Source organism: Artemia sp. Qi Xiang Cuo, unplaced genomic scaffold (assembly GCF_049724085.1).
Source record: "Artemia sp. Qi Xiang Cuo unplaced genomic scaffold, ASM4972408v1 HiC_scaffold_22, whole genome shotgun sequence".
NCBI lineage: Eukaryota > Metazoa > Arthropoda > Branchiopoda > Anostraca > Artemiidae > Artemia > Artemia sp. Qi Xiang Cuo.
This window is the reverse complement of record NW_028297431.1, coordinates 5,786,796-5,812,777: the sequence shown is the minus strand read 5'-3', so window position 1 is coordinate 5,812,777 and position 25,982 is coordinate 5,786,796. Positions and strand designations below refer to the sequence as shown.

The 25,982-nt window shown below is 35.8% G+C and overlaps 1 protein-coding gene across 1 annotated transcript in view; it reads right to left on the bottom strand.

The window, feature by feature from the left end:
• LOC148939089 (DNA mismatch repair protein Msh6-like) overlaps positions 1-25,982 on the bottom strand; it is a 113,068-nt gene that overhangs the window by 13,563 nt on the left and 73,523 nt on the right. The window contains exons 9-11 of the mRNA XM_089107303.1: positions 9,543-9,660; positions 5,723-5,920; positions 2,539-2,716 (exon numbers count right to left, since the gene is read on the bottom strand). Coding sequence (XP_088963429.1) covers positions 2,539-2,716; positions 5,723-5,920; positions 9,543-9,660 — 494 coding nt within the window. The remainder of the gene's footprint in view (positions 1-2,538; positions 2,717-5,722; positions 5,921-9,542; positions 9,661-25,982) is intronic.

Below are 25,982 nucleotides of genomic sequence, written 5' to 3'. Positions count from 1 at the left end.
CCTCCGATACGAAGTGCCCGAGTATGAAAAAAAACACAAAAAAAACACACATTGTGCCCACAACGTTCTTTACTTAGGAAGCGCAAGCGCTTATTTTGAACTTTAATTTAACCAAATAATATTTGCGATAAAAATACTGACTTTAAACGTCGCCCAAAAAGTTCGTTATTCTGGTTTAAAATAATGCCGGATCTCATGCAAATAGACATATTTGAAAAAAAAAACTCTCCAGAAACAGAAATAAGGGAATTAGCATACGAAAAAAAGGCCAAAGAAATGAGCCAATGGAACTAGAGAGCAGTTCTTAATCTGGGAATACTTCCGGGAAGTATACTAGTCCCGAAATACACAATATTTCCGGGAAATGTATCTCTTTACAGGGGCAACTGCCAACTAGATTTCATATTCGTATTCGTTATTGGAAAGTATATAGACATTTTCAGGAAGAATTTTTTTCTGGTGGGGGGGGGGCTGGAGGAGGGGGTTACTCGGGAGAATATTTCCGTGGAGGATGTTTCTTTGGGGTAAGGGACATTTCTATGAAGGTGGCGCCGGATTTCCAAGCATTATTTAAAAAACGATAAGAAATTAAATTTAAAAAAAAAAAGTTTTTTCAACTGAAAGTAAGAAGCAACATTAGAACTTAAAACGAACAGAATTTATTACGTATATGAGGGGATTCGCCCCCAAGTCAATACCTCGCTCTTTACGCTACAGTTTTTTTAGTGCTTTCAAAAGAGCCATCTATTCTAATTAAACGACCTTTGCGATTCAGGGGTTTGTGAATTAATAAAAATTTTAACTTTTAATGTAAAGAGCATGGTATTGACTAAGGGAAGAACTCCCTCATATACGTAATAAAAAAAAACAATAAAAAAAAACAAGCGATACGGCTCAATAGTAATCGAAACTTTTAAGAACGGAATTTTGATGTCAATAAATATTTCAAAAGAATGAGCTTATAATGCTGATTCTAACTGTATAAATTTTATTAAGTTTAGTATTACTCATCAAAGGCTACGAGCCTGAGAAAATTTACCTGATTTGTTAAAGAGGGGGGAACATCCCCTAGAAGTGAAAGAATTTTAATGAAAATCACACCGTCAGATTCTGCGAATCAGAAAACCCTATTACATAGGTTTCAAGCTCATACCTGCAAAAATCTGCAAATTTGTATTTTTTGCCAGAAGAAAAATATACGAATATAGAAGTTCGTTACGTAAGTTAATTTGTAAATTACGTCAGAACCAAATTTAGAGACAGCCAATTAGCAAAAGAAAAGTAAAATTGTCATCCAAATTTTGTTTATTTATTCAATGACGGTGATCCAAAATAAAAGCTGCATTAACTAAAAAACGATCAGAAATTAAATAAAAAAACAAGTTTTTTAGACTGAAAGTAAGGAGCGACATTAAAACTTAAAATGAACAGAAATTGTTCCGTATATGAAAGGGGCTTTCCCCTCCTCAACGCCTCGCTCTTTACGCTAAAGTTTGACTTTCTCACAACTCTATTTTTGTTAAACAATAAAAAATTTCAGCGTTAAGAGCGAGGCGTTGCGGAGGGGAGAGCCCCTTTCATATACGGAATAATTTTTGTTCGTTTGAAGTTTTAATGTCGCTCCTTACTTTCTGTTTAAAAAAATTGTTTTTTATTTAATGTAAGCAATGGGCAAAGTTCATAACTTGCAGCCCTTCCCCTGGCAACTGTGGGGGATTAAGTCATCCTAAAAGATAAATTTATTAAATTTTCGACTGTGCTGAACAAAGTGGCTATCTGAAAATTTTAACTGGGTGACTTTGGGGAAAAAATGAGCGTGGGAGGGGGCTTAGTTGCCCTCCATTTTTGGTCACTTAAAAAGGGCCCTAGAAGTTTTAATTTCCATTCCAATGAGCCCTCATACGATATTCTAGGACCACTGGGTCAATACGATTACCCCTAGAAAAAAACAACAACAAAAACAAATAAACACGCATCCGTGATCTTCCTTCTGGCAAAAAATGGAAAGTTCCACATTTTTGTAGATAGGAGCTTGAAACTTCTACAGTAAGGTTCTCTGATACGGTGAATATGATGGTGTGATTTTCATTAAGGTTCATTAATTTTTAAGGGGTATTTTCCCTTTTTTTCGAAAATAAGCCAAATTTTCTCAGGCGCGTAACTTTTGATGGGTAAGATTAAACTTGATGAAACTTATATATTTGAAATCACACTGGAGAGGTTAAGAATGTAGCACAATGACGAACGAAGAGGGAAAGTAGGTAGAACCAAAGCAACTGGAGAGGTTAAATATGCATCACAATGAAGAGAAGAGGCAAAGAGGGGGGCACCAAAACAACCGGAGAGGTTAATTTGGTGGTGTAAAGGAGAGTAAGTAGGAACGGCAGATGGCACCAAAACGGCTGGAGAGGTTAAGTAAGCGGTACAATGATAATTAAAGAGGAAGGTTGGGCGACACCAAAAACGACGAGAGGTTCAGTAGGTGGTACAAAGATAAGTAAAGAAGAGCAAAAATTGCAGTATTAGGGAAACTCTTACCCAGTTCATCCATTAAGATAAGGGAGTGGACAGTTGAATGCTTGAGGATCGATGCAGTTTCATTCATTTCTACAAAGAAAGTGCTTTCTCCCATGAATATTCTATCGGTGGCACCAAGACGAGTAAAGAGTCGATCAACAAGAGTCATTTCGCACACTTCAGCAGGAACATAACATCCCTAAGAAATAAATTAGGAAATTTTACTAGTTTTTTTTATTCATTTTAGTCAACTTTTTCAAGTAAAAGGATATTTTACTTTTTTTACTTTTCAATTTTACTTTTGTTTATTTATTTTATTTGATTTTTCCAAATAATAAAATTTTTCACTTTTTTTTACTTTTTAACTTTACTTTATTCAAATTTTTCAAATAAAAGGATATTTCCTTTTTTAAATTTATTTTATTCAATTTTTTGAGGAAATAGAATATTTTACTTTTTTTTATTTACTATATTCAATTTTTTTCAAGTAAAAGGATATTTTATTTTCTTTTATTTTTTTACTGTTTAATTATATTCAATTTTTATTTATTTTATTTCATTTTTTCAAGTAATAGGATATTTACATAATTATAAATAAAAATTGTAAATAAATAATATAATTTAGATCAATAAAAAACACAATTATAGTAAACAATTAATAAAGAATAACCTAATATTTATTTACAAAAGACTGCATTACTAGGATATAATTTTTCTCTGTGCAAGTCATTTACTCTAGTCTCAAGGGGAGTTCTCATCGGTACCTCCTTTCTCCTACCGCTATATCCTAAGAATTAATTTCTTTTCCAGCAACAAGTTCTAAAACATTAAGCTTCCGGAGACCTTGGAAAGGCTTTACAAGTATTCCTTTTTTAGCCAACTGAAAACAATGTTAACCAAAGACAAACGGAAATTAATTTGTATTTTTTTTCGAAATGAACTGAACTGAAGAGTCTGAAGAGTTTGACTGTTCAAAGCTTCTGTTTTCAAATTTCGACATAACTTGGTAGATGTATTCCCCTCATCAGCATAATCAACCGTGCGTTTAAAAAAAAATACATCTTTTTGCCTTATTACCATTGCCATTTTTTTCTTTTTTTCTGGTATTGGACAAAAGATAGTTTTTTTTAAATCTCTCTGAACACCTTCACTGAACACTCTGAATTTTCTCTCTAAATCAAGATCATACTGTCAATTTCAGTTTTAAACATGTCATTTAACTAAAACTAAGATCATGTCCCCCTAAATCTCGCAGGTCACTTCAGAATATTTTCAATTAAGGTTTATTTTTCCACTCCCGGAGAATTTGTCTCAAAGAGTATCTCTGACTCTGTGTCTCTACAAAACATTCGGTTACTGCACAGAAACATTGGAAAACATACTTAAATCCTGAAGCTTGTCCCCAAATAGATAAAAATAGGTAAAACGCTTAGGTAGAAAAGAAAAACCTAGATACCTGAAAGTGGAAAGAGGTAATCCCTAAACAACCTTTATTCTTAAGAATATGAGAGAGAAGGAAGGTTTTTAATTAGCGAAGGCCTCTCACCCTTAAGGAGAAGGAGATTTTAAGGAGAAGGAGACTTAAAGGAGATTTTAATATGTGATTACACCTCACCCTTCCGAGTCCCTTCTCGTTGTTCGTACCTGCCCAAGATTTAAACACTCAAGATTGTCCAGGGGGAGGGGATTTTAATATGAGATTGGCTTTTACCTTTCAAATTCCTTTCTCTTTTTCGCACCGACGGAGGGATTAAACATACGAGAATGCCCTGAACATTCACAGAGATTTAATAAAAATTTAAACTCCTGACAGATTTAAATTCAAATTTTTCACTTTTTTCTGCACCATATTTGTTTTTTGCTAGCCACCCTTTTCCTTTAAATAAAGTGAAATATCATATCCGTTTCCTTTGTAGGACAAAAAAAAAACTTAATTAAATCTACACAATAAAGCAGTTCTTGCAAGCAAAACCCCTAATAAGTAAACACTCGATCAGCGATACAACGTTTGTGCCTTATCTTTGGATCTCCATGCTTTTTCTTCTTCTTTCTCAAAATAAAAATGAACTTAATATTTGTTTGTTGTATATGTTGGAAAGCTGGTTTCAGCGTATTTGATATGTATTTTCAACAAGAATACTACTCCATATTACATTAAATAAACTGACTTTAATTTATAGGTATCAGCAAGTAAACTTTATGTGTAACATACATACCGTATGTAAAACTAACGTTATCAGTTTAATAACATTATCAGTTTAGTAACATTATTAGCTTAATCAGATATGTGTTGGTGTCTTCTTTTTTTTAATCAAGTTATGCCGGGTAACAAAATTCATGCAAAATTAACTTCAAAAAGTCGTTGCAGCTTCGTTTCTACTCGGCAGTGTTACCATTTTCCCCAATTACCACCTTTACCCTATTTAACGTCATTTTCACTATCTTTATAACAAAAAGAATCTAATAAACCTCCTTAAAACTTTAAGAATCGACACAAAACAAAAGGATTTCTGTTTTTCTTTAATATAGTATCTACAATCTTCTATGGTCTTGGGTCAACATTTCCCCCCCTTATCTTTTTTTCCTTTCCTTTCCTAGGTCTTGGTTTCAAGAAATCAAGATGTTAGCTCAAGAGGTCAACATGTATCGCAGTTTTTTCTTTGCTGTCCCTGTTTATAATGGGACAGGTCGATCGACCTAACTTAGTTTTAAGACCAATCTTTAGCTTAGAAACCACAAATTCCACAGAATTCCAAAATAAGGGAGTAAAGGGATATTGATTTTAGGAGTGTGCGAGGCTTAATAAGAAAAACATAAAGACAAAAAGATAACAATTCTTAGATATATCAAAATAAACTCAGTTAATTCGTCACTATTTTTCTAAAACTTTCAGTCATCACGTTGGATTATTCCCAAATATATTGCCAATGTATTCCCAAATAGTACAAAGGATAACAAAGATAAAAAATATATTACCAAGGATTATCAAGATACCAATATATACCGCCAAATAAATTACCAAGATAATATATTTGCCAAAGATTACTACCAATATATTAGAAAATTTAACGAAAGGTGCAAATTCAATTTTGTAAGGAAAAAAAGAAAATTGTTGCAAAGGTAACACTCCAGGTAAAACTAAAACTCTTATTTACAAGCATTTCATTTTTCTGATTGGGAGAAGAGAAAAAGCATGACAACTCACAATTTGTGCTAAAAGCGCAATCAGTCCAACTTGTCGCATCAATGTAGACTTTCCACCTATATTTGGTCCAGTTATCAGAAGTATGTTAAAACCGGATCCATTTTTTCGACCAACTGTCACGGAATTGGGTATGAAGTTACCACCCATAGCAGTCTGAGTAAGGCACGGATGTCTACCCTCTTTGATATAGAGATAGGGCTTAAATAAAAGGATATTTTAAGCATTTACTCCAACCTTTGAAATTCTTAGTGGCGTAAACTTGAAATTTTATAAAAAGTGGCCCTGATTCCTAGAAAATGTGTGACAGAGATTTGAAAATAAAGAAGGAGAGCAAGACCGAGCAAGAGATAGAGGGAGAGAGGTGGAGAGAGAGAGAGAGAGAGAGAGAGAGAGAGAGAGAGAGAGAGAGAGAGAGAGAGAGAGAGAGAGAGAGAGAGAGAGAGAGAGAGAGAGAGAGAGAGAGAGAGAGAGAGAGAGAGAGAGAGAGAGAGAGAGAGAGAGAGAGAGAGAGAGAGAGAGAGAGAGAGAGAGAGAGAGAGAGAGAGAGAGAGAGAGAGAGAGAGAGAGAGAGAGAGAGAGAGAGAGAGAGAGAGAGAGAGAGAGAGAGAGAGAGAGAGAGAGAGAGAGAGAGAGAGAGAGAGAGAGAGAGAGAGAGAGAGAGAGAGAGAGAGAGAGAGAGAGAGAGAGAGAGAGAGAGAGAGAGAGAGAGAGAGAGAGAGAGAGAGAGAGAGAGAGAGAGAGAGAGAGAGAGAGAGAGAGAGAGAGAGAGAGAGAGAGAGAGAGAGAGAGAGAGAGAGAGAGAGAGAGAGAGAGAGAGAGAGAGAGAGAGAGAGAGAGAGAGAGAGAGAGAGAGAGAGAGAGAGAGAGAGAGAGAAAGCCTTAAATTCCTCACTTTGCAAATAAATTTTATTAAACTAGCCTATAATTTAATTATTAGTAAATGTAAAACTAGCTTATAATTTAATTATAATTAAAATTATTATTTAGTCATAATAATCGAAGTAACAAAATTGAACTGTTAAATTATAAGATCAATAAGGAAGGCAGAATTAATTTGGTAACGAAGAAAGTTGGATTCTATAGTCTAAACTTGTTTTTTATAACAAGAAATAGAAAACACATTACAAATATTATTAACACATTAATTACATATTAACACATTAAACAAAAATATTATTAACACATTAAACACATATTAACACATTATTAACACCTATCGTTAACACATTAAACACAAATATTATTAAAACATTTAATGAAAACATTAAAAAACCTGAAAATATTCGCAATTACGAAAGGAGTAGTTTGCAATAACATGGGCTTGGGTTTAATATCTGGCTACCCAAAGTAAATAGCTAAATATTGCCACGTTAAAACCATATCTGTTGACACTTCCCCTTTCAGCATAAAAAAAAACAAATAAAAAACATGAAAATACATAAGAAAACATTGAAAGATCAGTTCTAAAAATGTTGCAAACTAGAGTGATACTCCGCTGGGTAGATTGTTCGTAAGAGAAAAAACGGAATAATTTTTCTATATATCCTAATCTTCATGAAATAAGATGTTACTATTTGGATCATTTTTTTTACATATTTTAATCTTCAATAAATCCGACAATATTCCTTACAAACATTTTATAAATTCTATGTGATTCTCTTGAGGATTTATTCTATTTTATATATCCTATCTTCAATCAATTGCAATGTTGATTATTTGCATATTTTAACCTTCAATAAATATGATGCTACTTCACACAGATCTTGCGTATATTCTAATGCTCAATAAATCCTATGCGATTCTCTAGAGTTTTTTTTCTGTATATTTTAGTCTTCAATTAAGGGACTTTTACTAATTTATTTATTTGAATTAGTAAAGAACGATCTGGGCACAACGTTTTTTTTTCTTCAGCGGGGCACTTCGTATCGAAGGAGTTGTCGTAGAAACTTCGAAAAAACCTCATTCGATTGGAAATTGAGTGGCTAGTGCCCCGTTTAATGGTCGAAAGTGATTGGAGGACAACTACCCCCCCAAGCCCATCATTCCCCAAAACACATCCAATAAAAATTTTAAGATAGTCATTTGGTTCAGCGTAGTTGATTTCCAGATAGAAAATATATTTTTGAGGAGGATACTCCCCCACAGCCCTCAGAGCAAGGGCTTTAAGTTATGCCTTGGGGGCAACTAAGGTTTTTTTTATAGAAGGTGTTGTCGTAGAAACTTCAAAAAAGCTCATTCGATTGGAAATTCGAAGGGTTAATGCCCTTTTCAATAGTCGAAATTGATTAGAGGGTAACTAGCCCCCCTCCCACGCCCATAATTCCCTCAAACACATCCAATCAAAATTTTGAGATAGTCATTTTGTTCATCTTAGTTAATTTACGGATAGAAAATATGTTTTTGAGGAGGACACTCCCCCATAAACCTCAGAGCAAGGTTTATAAGTTATGCCCTGGGAGCGGGTAAGGTTTTTATTGATATCTTTGTCGTAGAAACTTGAAAAAGGGCCCATTCGATTTGAAATTCAAAGGGCTAGTACCCTTTTTAATAGTCGAAAGTGATTAGTGATATTTTTTGTTGTTGTTGTTGTTTAGACCAGTGCACTTCGTACCGAAGGAGATGGAGTGGGAACTCCAAAAAGGGCTCATGCGATAGAAAACAGAAAGGGCTGATGCCCTTTTTAATAGTCAAAAGTGATTTGAGGGCAACTAATACCCCTTACATTCCCACCCTCTCACGCCCCGCCTTCAACATGCCTAATATTTTTAAAAACTAAACATATGACTAAGATAAAATCAAAATATTTTATGATAGTGGCAAATCCAAAAATGACATCTCGGAATTATCCCAAAAATGAGTGGGGGCATTATGTTTAAACCTTTGGGGCTACTTCTGCTCTTAGAATTTAACAAAATCAAAATAGCGCAAGTCTATCAAATAAATCAAAGAAAGTAAACAGATTTTTTGCGAATGGTATCAGATTTTCCATTTCTGGTCACTTAGAAGAGGTATGAAACTAAATTAAACAGTACTATTTGCGTCCAAATTTATAAAAGGGTGTATGTTGTTAAAAATTGCTGAAACTTTTTCTCCAGCATACAAATAGCAGGCCAAACTATAAAGTCTTAAAAACGAAAAGATTCAAAGTATTATTTTCTGTTTCCCAGAAAAAAACTATGTCAATATAAAACGAACAGAAATTAATAAAAAAAACTTTTTATACAAAATAAGTTTATCAAAAAAACTAAAGAACTCCATTAAACAAAAAATTAGCAAAAATAAAATCAAAGAATCTACCAAGCGTGAAACTACCAAAAATCAGCATCGATAAATAAATGAAACCCAAAACAAACAGAAATTACAATAAATAACCGAGTCAAACTCAAAACGAGCAGATATTAACATAACTTGGGCGCAAAACCGCTATGCCTTCCCAAGGCCAGAACAAAATTTGTACTTTGCTGAAAAAATACAAATAAAGGTGCATTATCAGTTTAATATACATATACTGATATTTAGTAATCAAAATGTTAATATTATTTGATGTATTTAAGTTATTAAAGTAAACACATTTATATTCACATTCGTCCGCTAGGTCAGAACCAAGAAAGAATTCGAGTAGGGCTCATAAAGAACACATTTATACTAGATCCTCCTCCCAAAACGCCAAATATATTTAAAATTGCAACACTTTTCAAACAGATAACTGAATTTTTTCAAATTGTTGCCCCCGTCCACTGGAGAAAATACGTAAACTAATTAAAATATGTTCATAATTATTATTATTGTAGCCCTGTTTGACTTGACTGTGTGTACTCACCTTATCTGCAGATTCTAGAAAGATTGGTTTGCACATATCGCCACTTAATGAATAAACAGACAAGCAAATTAAACAGTCAAGGATTGAAAGACAGCCAATCGCTGTTTCCCACAATTGCCTGAAGAAGAAAAGAATAAAGTTTGACAAGGACCACGAAGCAAGAGTGCAAGAGAAGAGGACAATCAGACCAACACCTCCAAACCCCAAGCTTTGATTAGTTTCTAAGTAATTTGTTATGTTTTACAGATAATTCACAAATGGCAGGAGCGTAAAATTTAAATAGCAAATAAATCACATAGGAAAAAAAAAATAACATAGTGGATTGAAAATAACCGAATTAAAAATAAAAGTAGACAAATGATAATATAAAAGAGAAATAATAATAACAAATCAATTCTTCATCACTCTTCAATTGCGTAATTATTAGGTATATTAGGGAATTCGCCCCTTGGTCAATACCTCGCTCTTTACGCTAAAGTTTTTTTTAGTACTTTCAAAAGAGCTATAATAATAATAATTTATTTATTACCCACTATAAAAAAGAACTGGAGTACATAAAAAACAACAACAAAAAAGCAAACCCGCACACTTAACAATTATTTACATAAAACGACGTAAATTATGGTGCGCAGTAAGACCTGAAGATAACGACAGCTTTCCCGCAAGCACAGTCACTTTTTTCTGTAAATCAGGGAGGCTGAATCGGGATATTAGATGTCGGTTCCGGAACCACGGAGGGAGGCACAAAAGATGAAGAGAAAATTTACAATAATAAGTCCGGATAGATTTCAGATCTTTAGGCTTCAGAATTGAAAGAAAACCAGATAAAAAAAAAGAATAGAATGATCGCAAAACGAAGAATATTATTTCCCAAGCGCTTTTCTATTGTACCTTCGTCTATTTGCAACAATTTTTGAATATCCTATCTGAATTTTTTTTTTCATTAGAAACTGTCAGAGCCCGAAGTGTTTTGAGATTATTAGTAATGTGAAGACCAAGCCACCGAAAAGAAGAGACACAGGGAACAGAGAAAAAAACACAGTTAAGAGGGAGCACTCGAATTAAATGAAGTATATTCGCACTTATCAACGTTCAACACAAGCCCAATCCGTCTGAACTGATCTGAGATCCAGCTGACAGAATGTGAGAGCCCAGCCCTAGAACGACTGACAAGGAGAAAATCGTCCTCATAAGCAAGATACGAGACATCAATTGTATGAGAAATGAAAGTCGAAGGCAAGGAAGAAAGGATAGGAGCAATACATAACTTAAAAATAGTTGGAGAAAGCACACCACCTTGACGGACCCCACGCAGAAGAAACACCTTTGAATCAGAAACTACTCTATTACATTTTACCCGAATAAAAGACTTAGAATACCAGTACCGTAACAAAACAACAATAGAAAGGTTCATTTTATTGGAAAAAACTGAATAGAGTGCATTTGAGTGGACTATACTATCGAAAGCTTTCGAAAATCAAGAGTACAGATATGAAGAGATTTATCGTTAACATATTGCAACAGGAGGAAAGCTAGAACACGATGGGCGTGCTAACATCCCAGCCTTTTTTGAAAGCCAAATTGGTTTTCACCAAAAATTTACATTTCCTGAAATGAAAGTGAGAAGAATATATTCAAAAATGTTGCTAAGATTGCACGAAACAGTAATTGGTCGATAACAACTACACTCTGACCAAGTTTTTCCATGCTTCAAAACCGAGGTGACTGTGCCACAGAGAAAACTGTCGGGAACCATAGAAGTAGATAAACAGATTTGAAACATTAGCTGAAGGTGATCTATCAAAGTTGAGCAAACTACTTTTAGATGATAAGAGGAAATTCCGTCTTGACCAAATAAATTTAATTTAATAGATGTGTCCCCAAGATTCAAGAGCCGATTTTCTTTGAAAAAACATATTTCAAAAATTGTTCTTTGCCTGGATGTTGGGATTGGTGAATTTGGATTTTAGTATGAAATTTGTTGTGGTGTTCTCGCGCTGGGGTGGCCTCCTCTGTTATCTCCTACCATGTGTGTCTTTTTTTTCATTATTGATATGCTTTATTTGTTATTTCGGATTTTTTTTTTTTTTTTTTTTTTTTTTTTTTGGCCGACACATCGAGCCCTGCTCCCCGTCGGCCAGTTTAGAAAATAAATTATTCATGTAATTTGTTTGTTAAATAAAGTATCTTATCTTATCAAAAGAGCTAGATTGCATGTTCTTAATAGCTTGACTAATATCAACAGTAGAAACTGGTAATACATTACACTGAGAAATACGTTTAGCCAAACACGACTCGAGAAGGTTACTAAAAAGCTTTTCAACTTCCTGGTTCACCTTGCCGAAAATATCATTATAATACGACACTCAAGTACGAACTACTATAGGACTTTCAGAAAACTCACTACTAAGCTTATCCGAATTCAGAACATGAGACCACTCCTTTCTCGACGCAGGAAAATCAAAACCAGATACCCTAGACTGCCATAAACGTTTTTTATAAGCACGCTTGGTACTTTGCTTCAGATCGAAGACAACTCCCCGATTTGGCCGACCGCAAGACACCCATATTTGTAGCCAAAACTTAGTTTTATTCTTTACAACTTTTAATTCTGGGTCCAAAAACCATTCTGGTTTTCTACTTTTAACTTAAATCTTTTCTAGAGGAACAGTAGTCACCTCTGCTTGTTTTAAGCACCAAATTATTTTATCATAATATTTATTTAGAGACTGCTTATCATTTGAGAAACGGTCAGTAACTTGAAGCAAATGGTAAGGAACTTTTATAGAACCGTATAACGCGGACAAAGTAGCAATATAAAGTACAAAATTAGCTCTACTCCAGTTATTCCTGTAAAATCACTTAGAACTTTGTGTTAATGGTCTAGTAGAACGGGAAGCGACTAGTGAAGCAGAGAACGAAATCGAAAGGTGGTTAATATAACGACCGTCTTCATGAACAAGAACAGTCGATACATTAATATTTGGCGAGGAAACTACATAGTCAATATTAGACAAACTTCCATATTGGTGAATATATGAATAATCAACACTTTATTCGACTATTTTATAAGCAGAAAAAGCATCAAGGACTATATCGGATCGACCTGACTGACTTGTAATTTCTGTGTTGAAGTCACCAACCACTATGAAATCATAACCAGTTCATACAACAGACCGAAGAATAGCGTCAAGACTTGTCGAGGCTTTCAAATAAGCGTTTAAAGCGGAAATAGTTTTTTTGTTACACGGGAGATACACATTTATCAGCACAGTACTACCAAACTGAACCGCAGGGATGAATTTATCACTGTGAAAACACACTGGAGAGAGCAAACTAAGGTTATTCTTAACAATGCACGCTAGGCCTCCAAAAGGTCTACCAAAAGTGACCTCATTTTAGCTGTAAAAACGGAATGATTACGACTTCTTTTTAACACGTTAATACTAGTAGAAGTCAGGAGGTGTTCTTGAAGGTATACTATGTCAAACTGGTCACACAATGTACATCTAAGACTAAAGGAGGCATGATTTTCACCACAATTGACACATCTTGCATCAAGCTGGTAGGGAGAATCCGTGGTGGAAATATGAGGGCCCGCACAGCGTGCACACTTCGCAACCAAACTTGCACAATCAGCTACTCAATGGTCTGGCGAACGGCATTTGAGACAGCACCGAGGTGGCGACAGATTTTCTTTCACAGATAAATATTCATATCCAAGTTTAACACCATTTTGCATAACCTTGGCTTTTGACATGGAATAACAAAACTCAAGCTTAACCGTGCCAGTGTCACCGAGCCGCATAGCTTCCACCACCCCTGGATATCCTTGAAAGAATGAGAGGTCTAAGTCCTTCAATATTCCTCTGACTACCCCGAAAAACCGCTTAGTGATCACCTTGGATGGAGATTCTGCTAAAATTACTGAAATAGAGTCTTTGAATTCTTCAACAGCAGATTTTTTAACATTAATTAGCCATTTGTCACCTCGCAAACTCAGCTTGGTAACTGCATCATGACAGCTTACTTCATCGAGCACTTGTTTGCGTTTTATCGGATCATTTGGTGTTTGCGACACTTTAGAGACAACAACAGTGGTGTGAGAGTCAGTTGACGGCGACGCACGAGCAGTCAGTGGCGGAAAGTGATTATCATACGAATCAAAATTACTCGAAACGGTCTTTAGGAAGTGTTCCGTTCTATTCAATTTTGCGTTCAAGCTAGAATAAACCAAAGCAGGGATGACATGTACTTCATTTGGAGAACGAATTACAAACATCGGTAGGTCTATGTCTTCATCGTCACATTTCACGAATATGCTTAACATATCCTTCAGATAGCTTTCCAAAGCCTTCGGGTCCTGTCTTCTCGGAAGGTCAGTCCCAGGTAGAGCCACATCGTAGAGAAGTTTTTTAGTATCGATTACACTCGGCAAGTCCAGAAAAAACTCTATTCCAAATTTCATTAATTCGAAACTGACGGTCACTGCAATCTACTGTAATTTACTCCAAATTTAATCCAGCTTAAATATTAATAGATGTTCACAGGTCAAATGCTAAATGATAACTATTTATTCTAATTAAAAAGCCAATGTGATTAGAGGTTCTTTATACAGTGTTTACTGTAAAATGTCATTACATGTAAAATGTTAACTGTAAATATCATGACAACGTCAAGTTATGTAAGGTTAGGCTTATGGGGGAACTTTGGCCTGAGAATGGGCGGGTAGTAGATTATTTATGTTTAGTTAACACTAGCATTCACAAGAACGAGTCAAAGATTTGTTCCCAATGTTAAAAAGAAAATGTAATATTTCCACTGCAATATCAGATCAACAATAAAATTTTATCAATTTGACCATTTTTTCCTTACTTATCCCGTCAATGAATTATTTTCATACTAAGAGTATCAAATTACATAACAATTACATAATAAGGTTTGCAAATAACAGAACCGTAAAAATGATTAGGTAAACACCTCCGAACCCGAGGAGCAGTTTCTAAGTAACTTGTTATTTTTACAAACTAGATATATGCTTTTTTTGGTAAAAAAAAATAAAACCTATCGTACTTGTCTGATCGACAATATACTGTAACATTGAGCGTCTCCTTATTCAAAAGGGCTAAAATTAAGGACAAGTAGTTTGGCCTGATGTTAAAATTAGCCTACAAATAAACATATTCTTTCTGGCTTATTTATATGAGATATACCTTTTTTATACACACAATCATTATTTTTGACACAAGGTCCAAACGGGAAAGTGAAGAGTTATCTTTTTCAGGGGGAGTCAGACAACCGGAGAAAGAGAAAAAAAGGCGACAGAGAGAGAGAGAGAGAGAGAGAGAGAGAGAGAGAGAGAGAGAGAGAGAGAGAGATAGAGAGAGAGATAGAAAGAGAGAGAACAGCAGACTTCAGTGTTTCGGGTAAACTGATAATTTAAAAGCATGCTCCTTTCTGTCTAGTTATGCCCAGGGAGATTGCAATATTCTTATTAAATTATTCTAATTCCAAATAAAGTGAGTACAATGATATATTTTTCGTCATTTTGGTGTTATAAAATGACAAATGTTAGTTCGTCATAGAGCATTATAGAACGTTAGTGTTATAAAATGCAGAACCAACTGGAATCTGGCTGTCGATGACCGTAGTGAGTCAGAGATTTTCTAGTGAGAGAAAAGTTTATATAGCAGAAATGTGATCCTAATCGCTTTCCTCACAAAAATTTGTAAACGGCAGTCAAACCATTGGCTTTCACTCTTTTTTACCTTCCCCCTTCCCCATAATGGATATTTGATAAGATAAACTTGTGTTTAAAAAAATGCAACAAAGAAGCTAGTAAAGTAGCCAAATTTATAGCTCTTCTCCAGCTAAAAATAACAGAGAAAATAAAACTCATAATATCTAGTCGTAAACCGACATCACAATAGGTAAAAAGATAAAAAAAAACTGAAAAAAAGCTCACGAACAAAAAAAACTCACTGGATGGAGCAGAAAAGCAAAAATAGGGCATAGAATGAAGCAGCACAACGCAAAAAAAAATATCCCTTGTGCACAAGTTCGCACATACTATTACTATTACTACTAACAATTCACCAAGCCGCCAAAGGCCAACACAGTTACGTATGCTCCCCCACCATAAAAGAATTTATTTTTATAATGGCGTTGGAATGACATAAAATTACTGAAAAAAACTAGAAATTTTGATAAACAGTGAATTTCGAACAAAAACAATGCTTTTTGTACTAATAGTAATACAAGTCTGAACATTTCTTATTCAAATCAGAAGGCTATATCATCAGACAAAAAAAGAAAGTGTTTTATTATTTCTTTTGTATAGGATTTATGTTTTTGTTAACTTTTTGTGTTTCCGTTAATTTTTTTAAGTAAGTTTTAGCTTATTTTCCCCCCTTTCCTTATTTCCGTTAGTAAAAGCTTCTGGATGTGAAGTCAAAATATTTGGCTTTTCACAGTTCTTTGTACAATTATTTGCAGTTCACGGTCTTATTAAAAGTTTTCCCCGTTTTTTTAATATTTTAATTTTAATTATAAATCTAAAAGCAGTGTGGTCTACGAAACTATTTATAATGGCGTCTGTTCACTTGAAAAAAATTTTTACTTGGTTTTTACTTTCAAAGTATTCAATAAAATGTATTAAAAGAAAAAGCGACCCTTGTCAATACAATCCAAACCTCTCAGCAAAAAAGGAGTTTCATACAATCATATAAACAAAAAAAAATCCACTTTGATGCTGATTCCTGATATATAAACTTATTAATTCTAATCTTACCCATAAAAGTTATCATCATAAGAAAATGCACATAATTTGAGAAAAAAGGGGAAACACTGACCAAAAGGCTACGTATTCTAAGGGATGAGTAAATGTGTGTGGGTACCCTCCATGCGATATAGTGATTACTAGTGATAGCGATAATATTGATAGTGATAATAGCATATGTTCACCTTTCCAATGTAATATTTTTGGTGTTGTTTTTGTGCTACCAATGATTGACCTGAATACCTAGCAAAACATCCTCCTAATTAAAGTTAGCTTCTTAGAATTTAATCCAGTCAAATTTAAGAAGCCAAATTTATGTAAATATGGTGATGCAAAATGAGAGCCTGAGAGACATCGCTCAAGTCTTCGTATTTGTTACGCACAGTATGCCAGAAACCTTCCACTTTCCTCTCCATTCTTGCTTTTGAAGTTTTGTCCACCGCCATTCTAATGATTGCTCTTCCAAGTCATCAAAAATTTCAGGAAGTAAAAGATGAGAGAAAAGTGACTATCAAGATATAAGCCCCCAAAGTCAATTGACTAAATTCAGTTCTCTTTTTGTCTTCAGTTACAACTGAGACTTACTTCTAAAAAAACTTTTTCGCCTGCTTGCTGAAGGTCTGCGTTGCGCAGGTACCGATCTCCTGATTCGACCCACACAATAGAGACCCATAAATAATTTTAATAAAATTTGATATCTTAAAGCACAACGTTGCATTGTTCTTTCACAGTTCTGTCCGTTGAAATTTCAGGCAATTTTATCTTCCTGGCCACCAGGAAGCTCTGCTTTCTTACAACTGTTTTCACAAGATAAATAAAAAATCCACAGGTTTTGGGCTTTATCCTTTTCAAATTCAGAAGCATATAGGGGTAACTGACCAAGTTGATTCCAAGTTGCATAGTTCTTACGCTTGGAAAAACGGACGAACGTTTACTAGATGTTTTCCAGAGATAATGTCTACAGATTGTTCTGGGTACCCGACTGGCTGACCGTATTTCAAACAGTAGGCAGTACGAAAAGTGTGGTTCAATGTTGCTTTTTAGGTTTATAATGAAAAAATGGCTAAGACGGGTATGGCACGTTCTGCGGATGAAGGATGACAGATTACCAAAGATTGCCCTTTTCGGCCAAACGTATAGGGCTAAACGGAAATCAGGTTGTCTTCGATTGGTTTGGGAGAATGTCATAATAAAAGATTTAAGGGAAAGTGGAACTCCCTAGGAGGGTATGAGAAAGGAGGCATTGAATAGATTGGGATGGAGGAGGAGCGTGCGTAACTGTGTTGGCCTCAAGCGGCTTGGTGCTCCGGTGAATTACTATTTGTAGTAGCAGTATAGATCTTACTTTGTGCTATAGTCTGCCGTAATTTCAGATAACTTTTTCCGTCTGCTGGTCTGTTGTCTACTGTCTAAACATTGTTTTGATCCAAACGCAAGGTGTTTTGGGTATTATCCATTGATATTTTCAGGTAAATATTAATTAAAAAACTTTTGCAACAAAATAAGTTTTTCGAAGAAAAGTAAAGAACTCCATTTAACAAGAAATGAGCAAAAATAAAATCGAATAATCTACCAAGTGTGAAACTACCACAAATCAGCATCGATAAATAAATGAAACCCAAAACAAACAGAAATTACAATAATTAACCAAGTCAAACTCCAAACGAGCAGAAATTAATATAAGTTGGGCGATAAACCCCTATGCCTTCCCAGGCCCAGAACAAAGTTTGCACTTTACTGAAAAAATATAAATTTTTTTACTTTTATAACTTTAATAAATCAAATAATATTAACATTTTAGTTACTAAATTTCAGTATACTTATATTAAACTGACAATGCTTATTCATTTGTATTTTTCAGTAAAGTGCAAATTTTGTTCTGGGCTTGGGAAGGCATAAGGGTTTTGCGCCCAACTTATGTTAATTTCTACTCGTGCTGACTTGGTTAATTATTGTAATTCCTGCTTGTTTTGGGTTTCATTTATTTATCGATGCTGAGTTGTGGTAGTTTCACACTTGGTAGATTATTTCATTTTTATTTTTGCTCATTTCTTGTTTAATGGAGTTCTTTACTTTTTTTTGAAAAAATCATTTTGCGGAAAAAGTTTTTTTAATTAATTTTTGTTCGTTTTGTATTGTCATAGTCTTTTCAGGAAAAAGAAAATAATACTTTAAATCTTTTCGTTTTTTAAGACTTTATAGTTTGGCCTGCTATTTGTATGCTGGAGAAAAATTTTCAGCAATTTTTAACAACATACACCCTTTTAAAAATCTGGACACAAATAGTACTGTTTAATTTAGTTTCATACCACCTCTAGTTGACCTAAAATAGAAAACTTGATACCATTCGCAAACAATCTGTTTACTTTCTTTGATAGTTTGGATACACTTACGCTATTTTGACTTGGTTAAATTCTAACAGCAGAAGTCGCCCCGAAAGTTTGAACATAGTACCCTCAGTCGTTCTTGGGATACTGCTGAGGTGCCTTATTGGGAATTAGCATTATCACAGTGCATTTTGATTTAATCTTAAGGCAACATTGAGTTTTTAAACATAATGGGCAAATGGGAGGGTGGGCGTGGGAGGGTGGGAGTGGAAGGGGGATTAGTTGTCCTCCAATCACTTTCGACTATTAAAAAGGGCATAAGCCCTTTCTATTTCCAATTGAATAAGCTCTTTTCAAAGTTCCCACGACGACTCCTTTGATACGAAGTGCCCTGGTCTAAACAACAACAACAACAACAAAAAATAATAAATTATTCCCACATCGATCTTTACTATAAAAATGTCAAGCCTTCCAATCACTTTCGACTATTAAAAAGGGCACTGACATTTCGATTTCCAATCGAATGAGCCCTTTTGGAAACGACAACGCTTTCTATAAACACCTTATATGCCCCCAGGGCATAAATTACAACCCTTACCTAAAGGTCTGTTAGTGTGGTTGTCATCCTCTAAGACCAAATCCCCAGAACTTTCAACTGCGTTAACCAAAATGGCTATCTCAAAATTTTGATTGGATGTGTGTTGGGGAAATTGTGGGCGTGAGAGGGGTGGTAGTAACTCTCCAATCACTTTCAACTATTAAAAATGGCCCTAGCACTCTCAATTTCCAATCAAATGCGCCCTTTTGAAGTTTCTGACAAAACTTTCTATAAAAATCGTATATGCCCCCGGGCATAACTTGCAACCCTCGCCCTGAGTGCTGGGGGGGGGGTCTTTCTCAAAGACCAAATTTACTGAACTTTTTACTACGTTGCACAAAATGGCCATCTGAAAATTTTGATTGGATGTGTTTGGAGAAATGGTGGGCATGAGAGGGGGGTTAGTTACCCTCCAATCCCTTGCGACTATTACAAAGGGCACAAGCCCTCTCAATTTCAAATTGAATGAGTCCCTTTTGAAGTTTTACGACAGCTCTATACCTTATATGGGCAGAACTTACAACCTTTGCCCTGGGACTCTGGAGGGTTTGTCATCCTTAAATACATAATTTCCAGAACTTTCAACTGCGTTGAACAAAATGGCTATCTGTAAACTTTGATAGAATGTTTTTGGGGAAATGGTGGGCGTAAGAGGGGGGTTAATTACTCTCTACTCACTTTTGACTATTAAAAACGGCAATTTTAATTTCCAATAAAATGAGCCCTTTTGAAATTTCTATAACCACTTTCTATATAAACTTTATATGCCCCAGGGCATAACTTACAACCCGTGCACTGAGGGCTCTGAGGGGGTTACCATCCTAAAAGACCTAATTTCCAGAACTTTGAACTACGTTGAACAAAATAGATATCTCAAAATTTTGATTGGATGTGTTTGGGAAAATGGTGGGCGTGAGAGGGGCATTAGTCGCTCTCCAATCACTTTCAACTATTAAAAAAGGCACTAGCCCTTTTAATTTCCAATTGAATGAGCCCTTTTGAAGTTTCTACGCTTTCAATAAAAACCTTATAGGCCCCCATGACATAAGTTAAAACCCTTGCCCTGAGGGCTGTGGGGGGGGGGGGAGGGGTTGTCATCCTTAAAGACCTAATTTCCAAAACTTTCGACTACGTTGAATAAAATGGCTATCTAAAATATAGATTGGATGTGTTTGGAGAAAAGATGGGCGTGAGAGGGGGGTTAGTTGCACTCAAATCACTTTCGATTATTAAAAAGGGAACTAGCCCCTTGAATTTCCAATTTAATGAGCCCGTTTTCAAGTTTCTACAACAAAAGTTTCAATAAAAACCTTATATAACCCCAGAGCATAATTTATAACCCTTGTCCTGAAGACTGTGGGGGGAGTGTCCTGCTCAAAGGTATAATTTCCTGAACTTTGAACTGCGTGGCACAAAATGATTATCTCAAAATCTTTATTGGATGTGTTTGGGAAAATGGTGGGCATGGAAGGGGTATTATTTGCTTTCCAATTACCTTCGACTACTAAAAAGAGCAAAAGCTATTTCATTTTCCAATCGAATGAACCATTTTTGAAGTTTCTACGACAACGCGTTATATAAAACGCGTTATATATGCCCCTTGGGCATAATTTACAACCCTTGCCCTGAGGGCTGTGGGGGTGTTGTCATTCTCAAAGACCTAATTTCCAGAACTTAATACTACGTTGAATAAAATAGCTATCTTAAAGTTTTGATTAGGTGTGTTTGGGGAAAAGGTGGGCGCGAGAGGTGGGTTAGTTGCCCTCCAATAGCTTTTGACTATTAAAAAGGGCACTAGCCCTGTGAATTTCCAAACGAATGAGCCGTTTTTGAAGTTTCTACGACAACACCTTCTACAAAAACCGTATATGTCGCCAGGGTGTAACTTACAACCCTTGCCCTAAGGGATGGGGGGGACTGTCCTCAAAAACATAATTTCTATCTGGAAATCAACTATGCTGAACAAAATGGGTATCTCAAAATTTTTATTGGATGTGTTTCGGGAAATGGTGGGTGTTGAAGGGATGTTAGTGGCCTTACAATCACTTTCGACTATTAAAAAGGGCACAAGCCATTCCAATTTCCAATTGAATGAGCCCTTTTCAAAGTTTCTACGACAACTTCGATAAGAACTACCCTGCTTTAAAGGTTAAATAAATAAATAATACATTGTGCCAACATCGTTCTTATATGCCCCCAGGGCATAACTTAAAACCCCTGCCCTGAGGGTTGTAGGAGTGTCCTCCTCTTTACTTATTCCAGTTTTTTGTCTCATTCTCGAGTGTCCCTATATGTCCCTATATATACTATGATTTATACAACAACTTTCTATATAAACCTTATATGCCCCCAGGGCATAACTGACAACCCTTGCATTGAGGGCTCTGAGGGGGTTATCATCCTAAAAGATCTAATTTCCAGAACGTTCAACTACTTTGAACAAACTGGATATCTCAAAATTTTGATTGGATGTGTTTTGGAAAGTGGTGGGCGCGAAAGAGGCGTTAGTCGCTATCCAAAACTTTCAACTATTAAAAAAGGCACTAGCCCTTTCAATTTCCAATTGAATGAGCCCTTTTGAACCGTTTCTACGACAACGTTTTCAATAAAAACTATAATGTCCCCAGGGCATAACTTACAACTCTTGCCCTAAGGGCTGGGGGGAGGGGTTGCCATCCTTAAAGACCTAATTTCCAAAACTTTCAACTACGTAGAATAAAATGGCTCTCTAGAAATTTTGATTGGGTGTGTTTGGGGAAAAGGTGGGCGTGAGAGGGGGGTTAGTTGCCCTCAAATCACTTTCGACTATTAAGAAGGGTACTAGCCCTTTGAATTTCAAATCGAATGAGCCCTTTTTCAAGTTTACGATAGAGATTTCAATAAAAACCTTATATGCCCCCAGGACATAACTTATAATCCTTGCCCTGAGGGATGTGGGGGAGTGTCCTCCTCAAAAATATGTTTTTCATCTGGATATCAACTACGCTGAGCAAAATGGCTTTCTCTAAATTTTTATTGGATGTGTTTGGGGGAAGAATAGGTGTGTGTGTGGGGGGGGGTCTAGTTGCCCTCCAATCACTTTCGACTATTATAAAGGGCAGTAGCCCTTTGAATTTCCAATCAAATGAGCTTTTTTTGAATTTTCTACAACAACGCCTTCTTTAAAAACCTTGTATGCCCCAAGGTCTTAACTTAAAATCCTTGCCCTGAGGGCTGTGGGTGAATGTCCTCCTTAAAAACATATTTTCTATCTGGAAATCAGCTACGCTGAACAAAATGGCTATTTAAAAATTTTGATTGGATGTGTCTGGGGAAATAATGGGCATGGGGGGGGAGGGGGGCGAGTTGCCGTCCAATCACTTTCGACTATTAAAAAGGGTACTAGTCCTTTGAATTTCCAATTGACTAAGCAGTTTTTGAAGTTCCTAAGACAACGCCTTCTATGAAAACCTTATATACCCCCAGGTCATAACTTAAAACCCTTGCCCTGAGGGTTGTGGGGGAGTGTCCTCCTCAATAAAAATATTTTCTATATGTAAATCAACTACGCTGAACAAAATCGCTATCTCAAAATTTTGATTGGATTTTTTGGGGGGAATGATGGGTGTGTGGGGGTGGGCCTAGTTGCCCTCCAATCACTTTCGACTATTAAAAAGGGTACTAGTCCTTTGAATTTCCAATCGAATGAGCCTGTTTTGAAGTTTCTACGACAACACCTTCTTTAAAAACCTTATATACCCCCAGGGTATAATTTAAAACCCTTGCCCTGAGAACGTGGAGGAATGTCCTCCTCAAAAACAAATTTTCTATTTGGAAATCAACTACGCTGAACAAAATGGCTATCTCAAAATTTTGATTGGATGTTTTTGGGGAAATGATGGGCGTGGGGGTGGGAGGGGGGGGATAGTTGCCCTTCAATCACTTTAGTTTATTAAAAAGGGCCCTAGACACTCCAATTTCTAATCAAATGAGCCCTTTTCGAAGTTTCTACGACAACTTCTTCGATATGAAGTGCCCGGGTATGGAGAAAAAAACACATTGTGCCCACATCGTTCGTTATAGTTGGGGTGGTTAGTTGCCCTCCAATCACTTTCGATCATCACTCGAATCACTGTTGAAAAGGGTACTAGCCCTTTGAATTTCCAATCGAATGAGTCTTTTTGGAATATTCTACGACAACCCTTCTATAAAAACCTTATATGCCCCAGGACATAACTTACAACCCCTGCCCCGTGGGTTGTAGGGGATTGTCCTCCTCAAAAAGATATTTTATATCTGGAAATAAACTAAGCAGAACAAAAAAGCTATATGAAAATTTTGATTGGATGTGTGTGAGGGAATGATGGGCACCGGGGGGGGGTAGTTGCCCTCCAATCACTTTCGACTATAAAAACGGGCACTAGCCGTTTGAATTTCCAATCCAATGAGCCTTTTTTGAAGTTTCTACGACAGCACTTTCTATAAAAACCTTATAAGCTCCCAGGGCATAACTTAAAATCCTTGCCCCGAGGGTTTTGGGGGAGTGTCCTCCTCAAAAAGATATTTTATATCTGGAAATCATCTACGCTGAAAAAATGGCTATCTCAAAACTTTGATTGGATCTGTTTGGGGGAATGATGGGCGTGGGGGGACCAGGTGCCCTCCACTCACTTTCGACTATTAAAAAGGGCACTAGCCCTTTGAATTTCCAATCGAATGAGCCTTTTTTGAAGTTTCTACGACAACGCCTTCTATAAAAACCTTATATGCCCCCAGGGGCATATACGGTTTTATAAAGTTTATCTCAAAATTTTGATTGGATATGTTTGGGGGACTGACGGGCGGGGGGGGCTAGTTACCCTCCAATCACTTTCGACTATTAAAAAGGGCACTAGCCACTCCAATTTACAATTGAATGAGCCCTTTCCGAACTTTCTACGACAACTCCTTCGATACGAAGTGCCCGGGTATGGAGAAAACAAAAAACAACACATAGTGCCCACATCGTTCTATACTTAGGCAGCGCTTATTCCGCACAAGGAATAAAAGCCAAAGCCTATCCAGTGTCAGAAGTGTCTGAAACTGGGACACACAACAAATAAATGCAATAAAATTCTCCTAGCTTGTAGTAATTGTAAAGGCTCCCAGCCTAAGGAATTGACAACTTACAACGACACTCAGCCTACATGTATCAATCGTAAAGGCCCATATAAATCCAACAATAAATCACAATCCCCTGCATATAAGAAAAGAGCACTAAAACTTCAAATAGAAAAAGACAAGGCCATTCAATACACTTTTGCAGCTATGGAAGCAAATACTGCCCAATCACAACAAATAAAACCCATATTGAAATTAAATAAAACTCCCAAGTCAAACACTCCCAATGCATCAAGCATTCCTTACAAAACACCATCCTTTAAGCCCCCCAGCTCACATCACTATCAGAAAGAATCACCGAGCCAACAAGCATCCTTGCCTAGTGAGATGAGGTCGGCCTGGCACCCCCTCCCAACAAGAAACAAACCAGAAACAATACTAGGAATCAATCCCTTAACTGACAAACTGGATGCACAGCCAAACATGCAAACCCCAATTATATCCTTATTCATACTAAACTGCAATGCAGTTCAGGCCATGAATAGACAACAACAACAGAAAACAAAAAATTATTGCTGAATTGGCAAAAATCTACATCCCTAGTCATATTCTCATTCAAGCAAAAAAAGATCTTGCTCTACTATTAACAAAGCTGAACACTGATACACAGCTATATGAAAAATAAAACAACAACACAACACATATCAATACTCCAGTGGAACGTAAGATCACTTACAGAAAATAAGTTAAATGAACTAATATCTTTTATCAATAATAATTCCATCAATATTGCTTGCCTCCAGGAAACTCATATAGCCCAAAATCAACAAATTAAGTCTCTGAAATACACTATCCTGAGAAAGGATAGATCATCAGAGAAAGAAGGAGGTGGAGTAGCTTTAATAGTTAATAATAATACAAAATTCTGTGGCATCAACTTTCCAGATTTTCTAAATGATGTTGGTGCAATTGGTATCAGTGTTTGGCTGAATAATACAAAAACTTACATAATAAGCTTTTATAACCCTAATGGCCAGACTACAGATGCAATGGATTTCTTCAGCTATATAAATAATTCTAATATGTTGAAAAATATTATTATTTGTGGAGACTTTAATGAACACAGCCTTTTGTGGGGGAATAACCCAGCAAATAAAGCTGGTAAGTTCATTGAGCATATGACTTCAAATAATAATGAATTAGCTGTTGCTACCCCTCCAAACCTGAATACATATTTCAACCCAAAAGTGGCAGTTTCTCTACAACTGACCTACAAATTGTGTCTTTAAATATTTTGAATAAAACTTTATATAAATAAAATTGATAGTCTATGTACTGACCACTTTGCCATAGTTTGCTCCCTAAACGAACCTGCTGAAACCTTATCACATACCTCAAAATATGTCAACACTAAAGCAAATTGGCCTATGCTCCAGAATAAGATAAATGATGAAATTACAAGTTTCACCCAAAATTCATGCATTTCAAACGCAACAGCTGACACACATGCTGAAGTTTTGGCATCTTTACTAATAAATACAGCTAATCATTCTATCCCCAGGACAACACCCAGGAAAACCTTCCCTAAACATATTCCCAAGAAAATCGTGGACAAATGAATGCCAAAATAAATGGAGAACAAAAAAGACAGCTAGGAG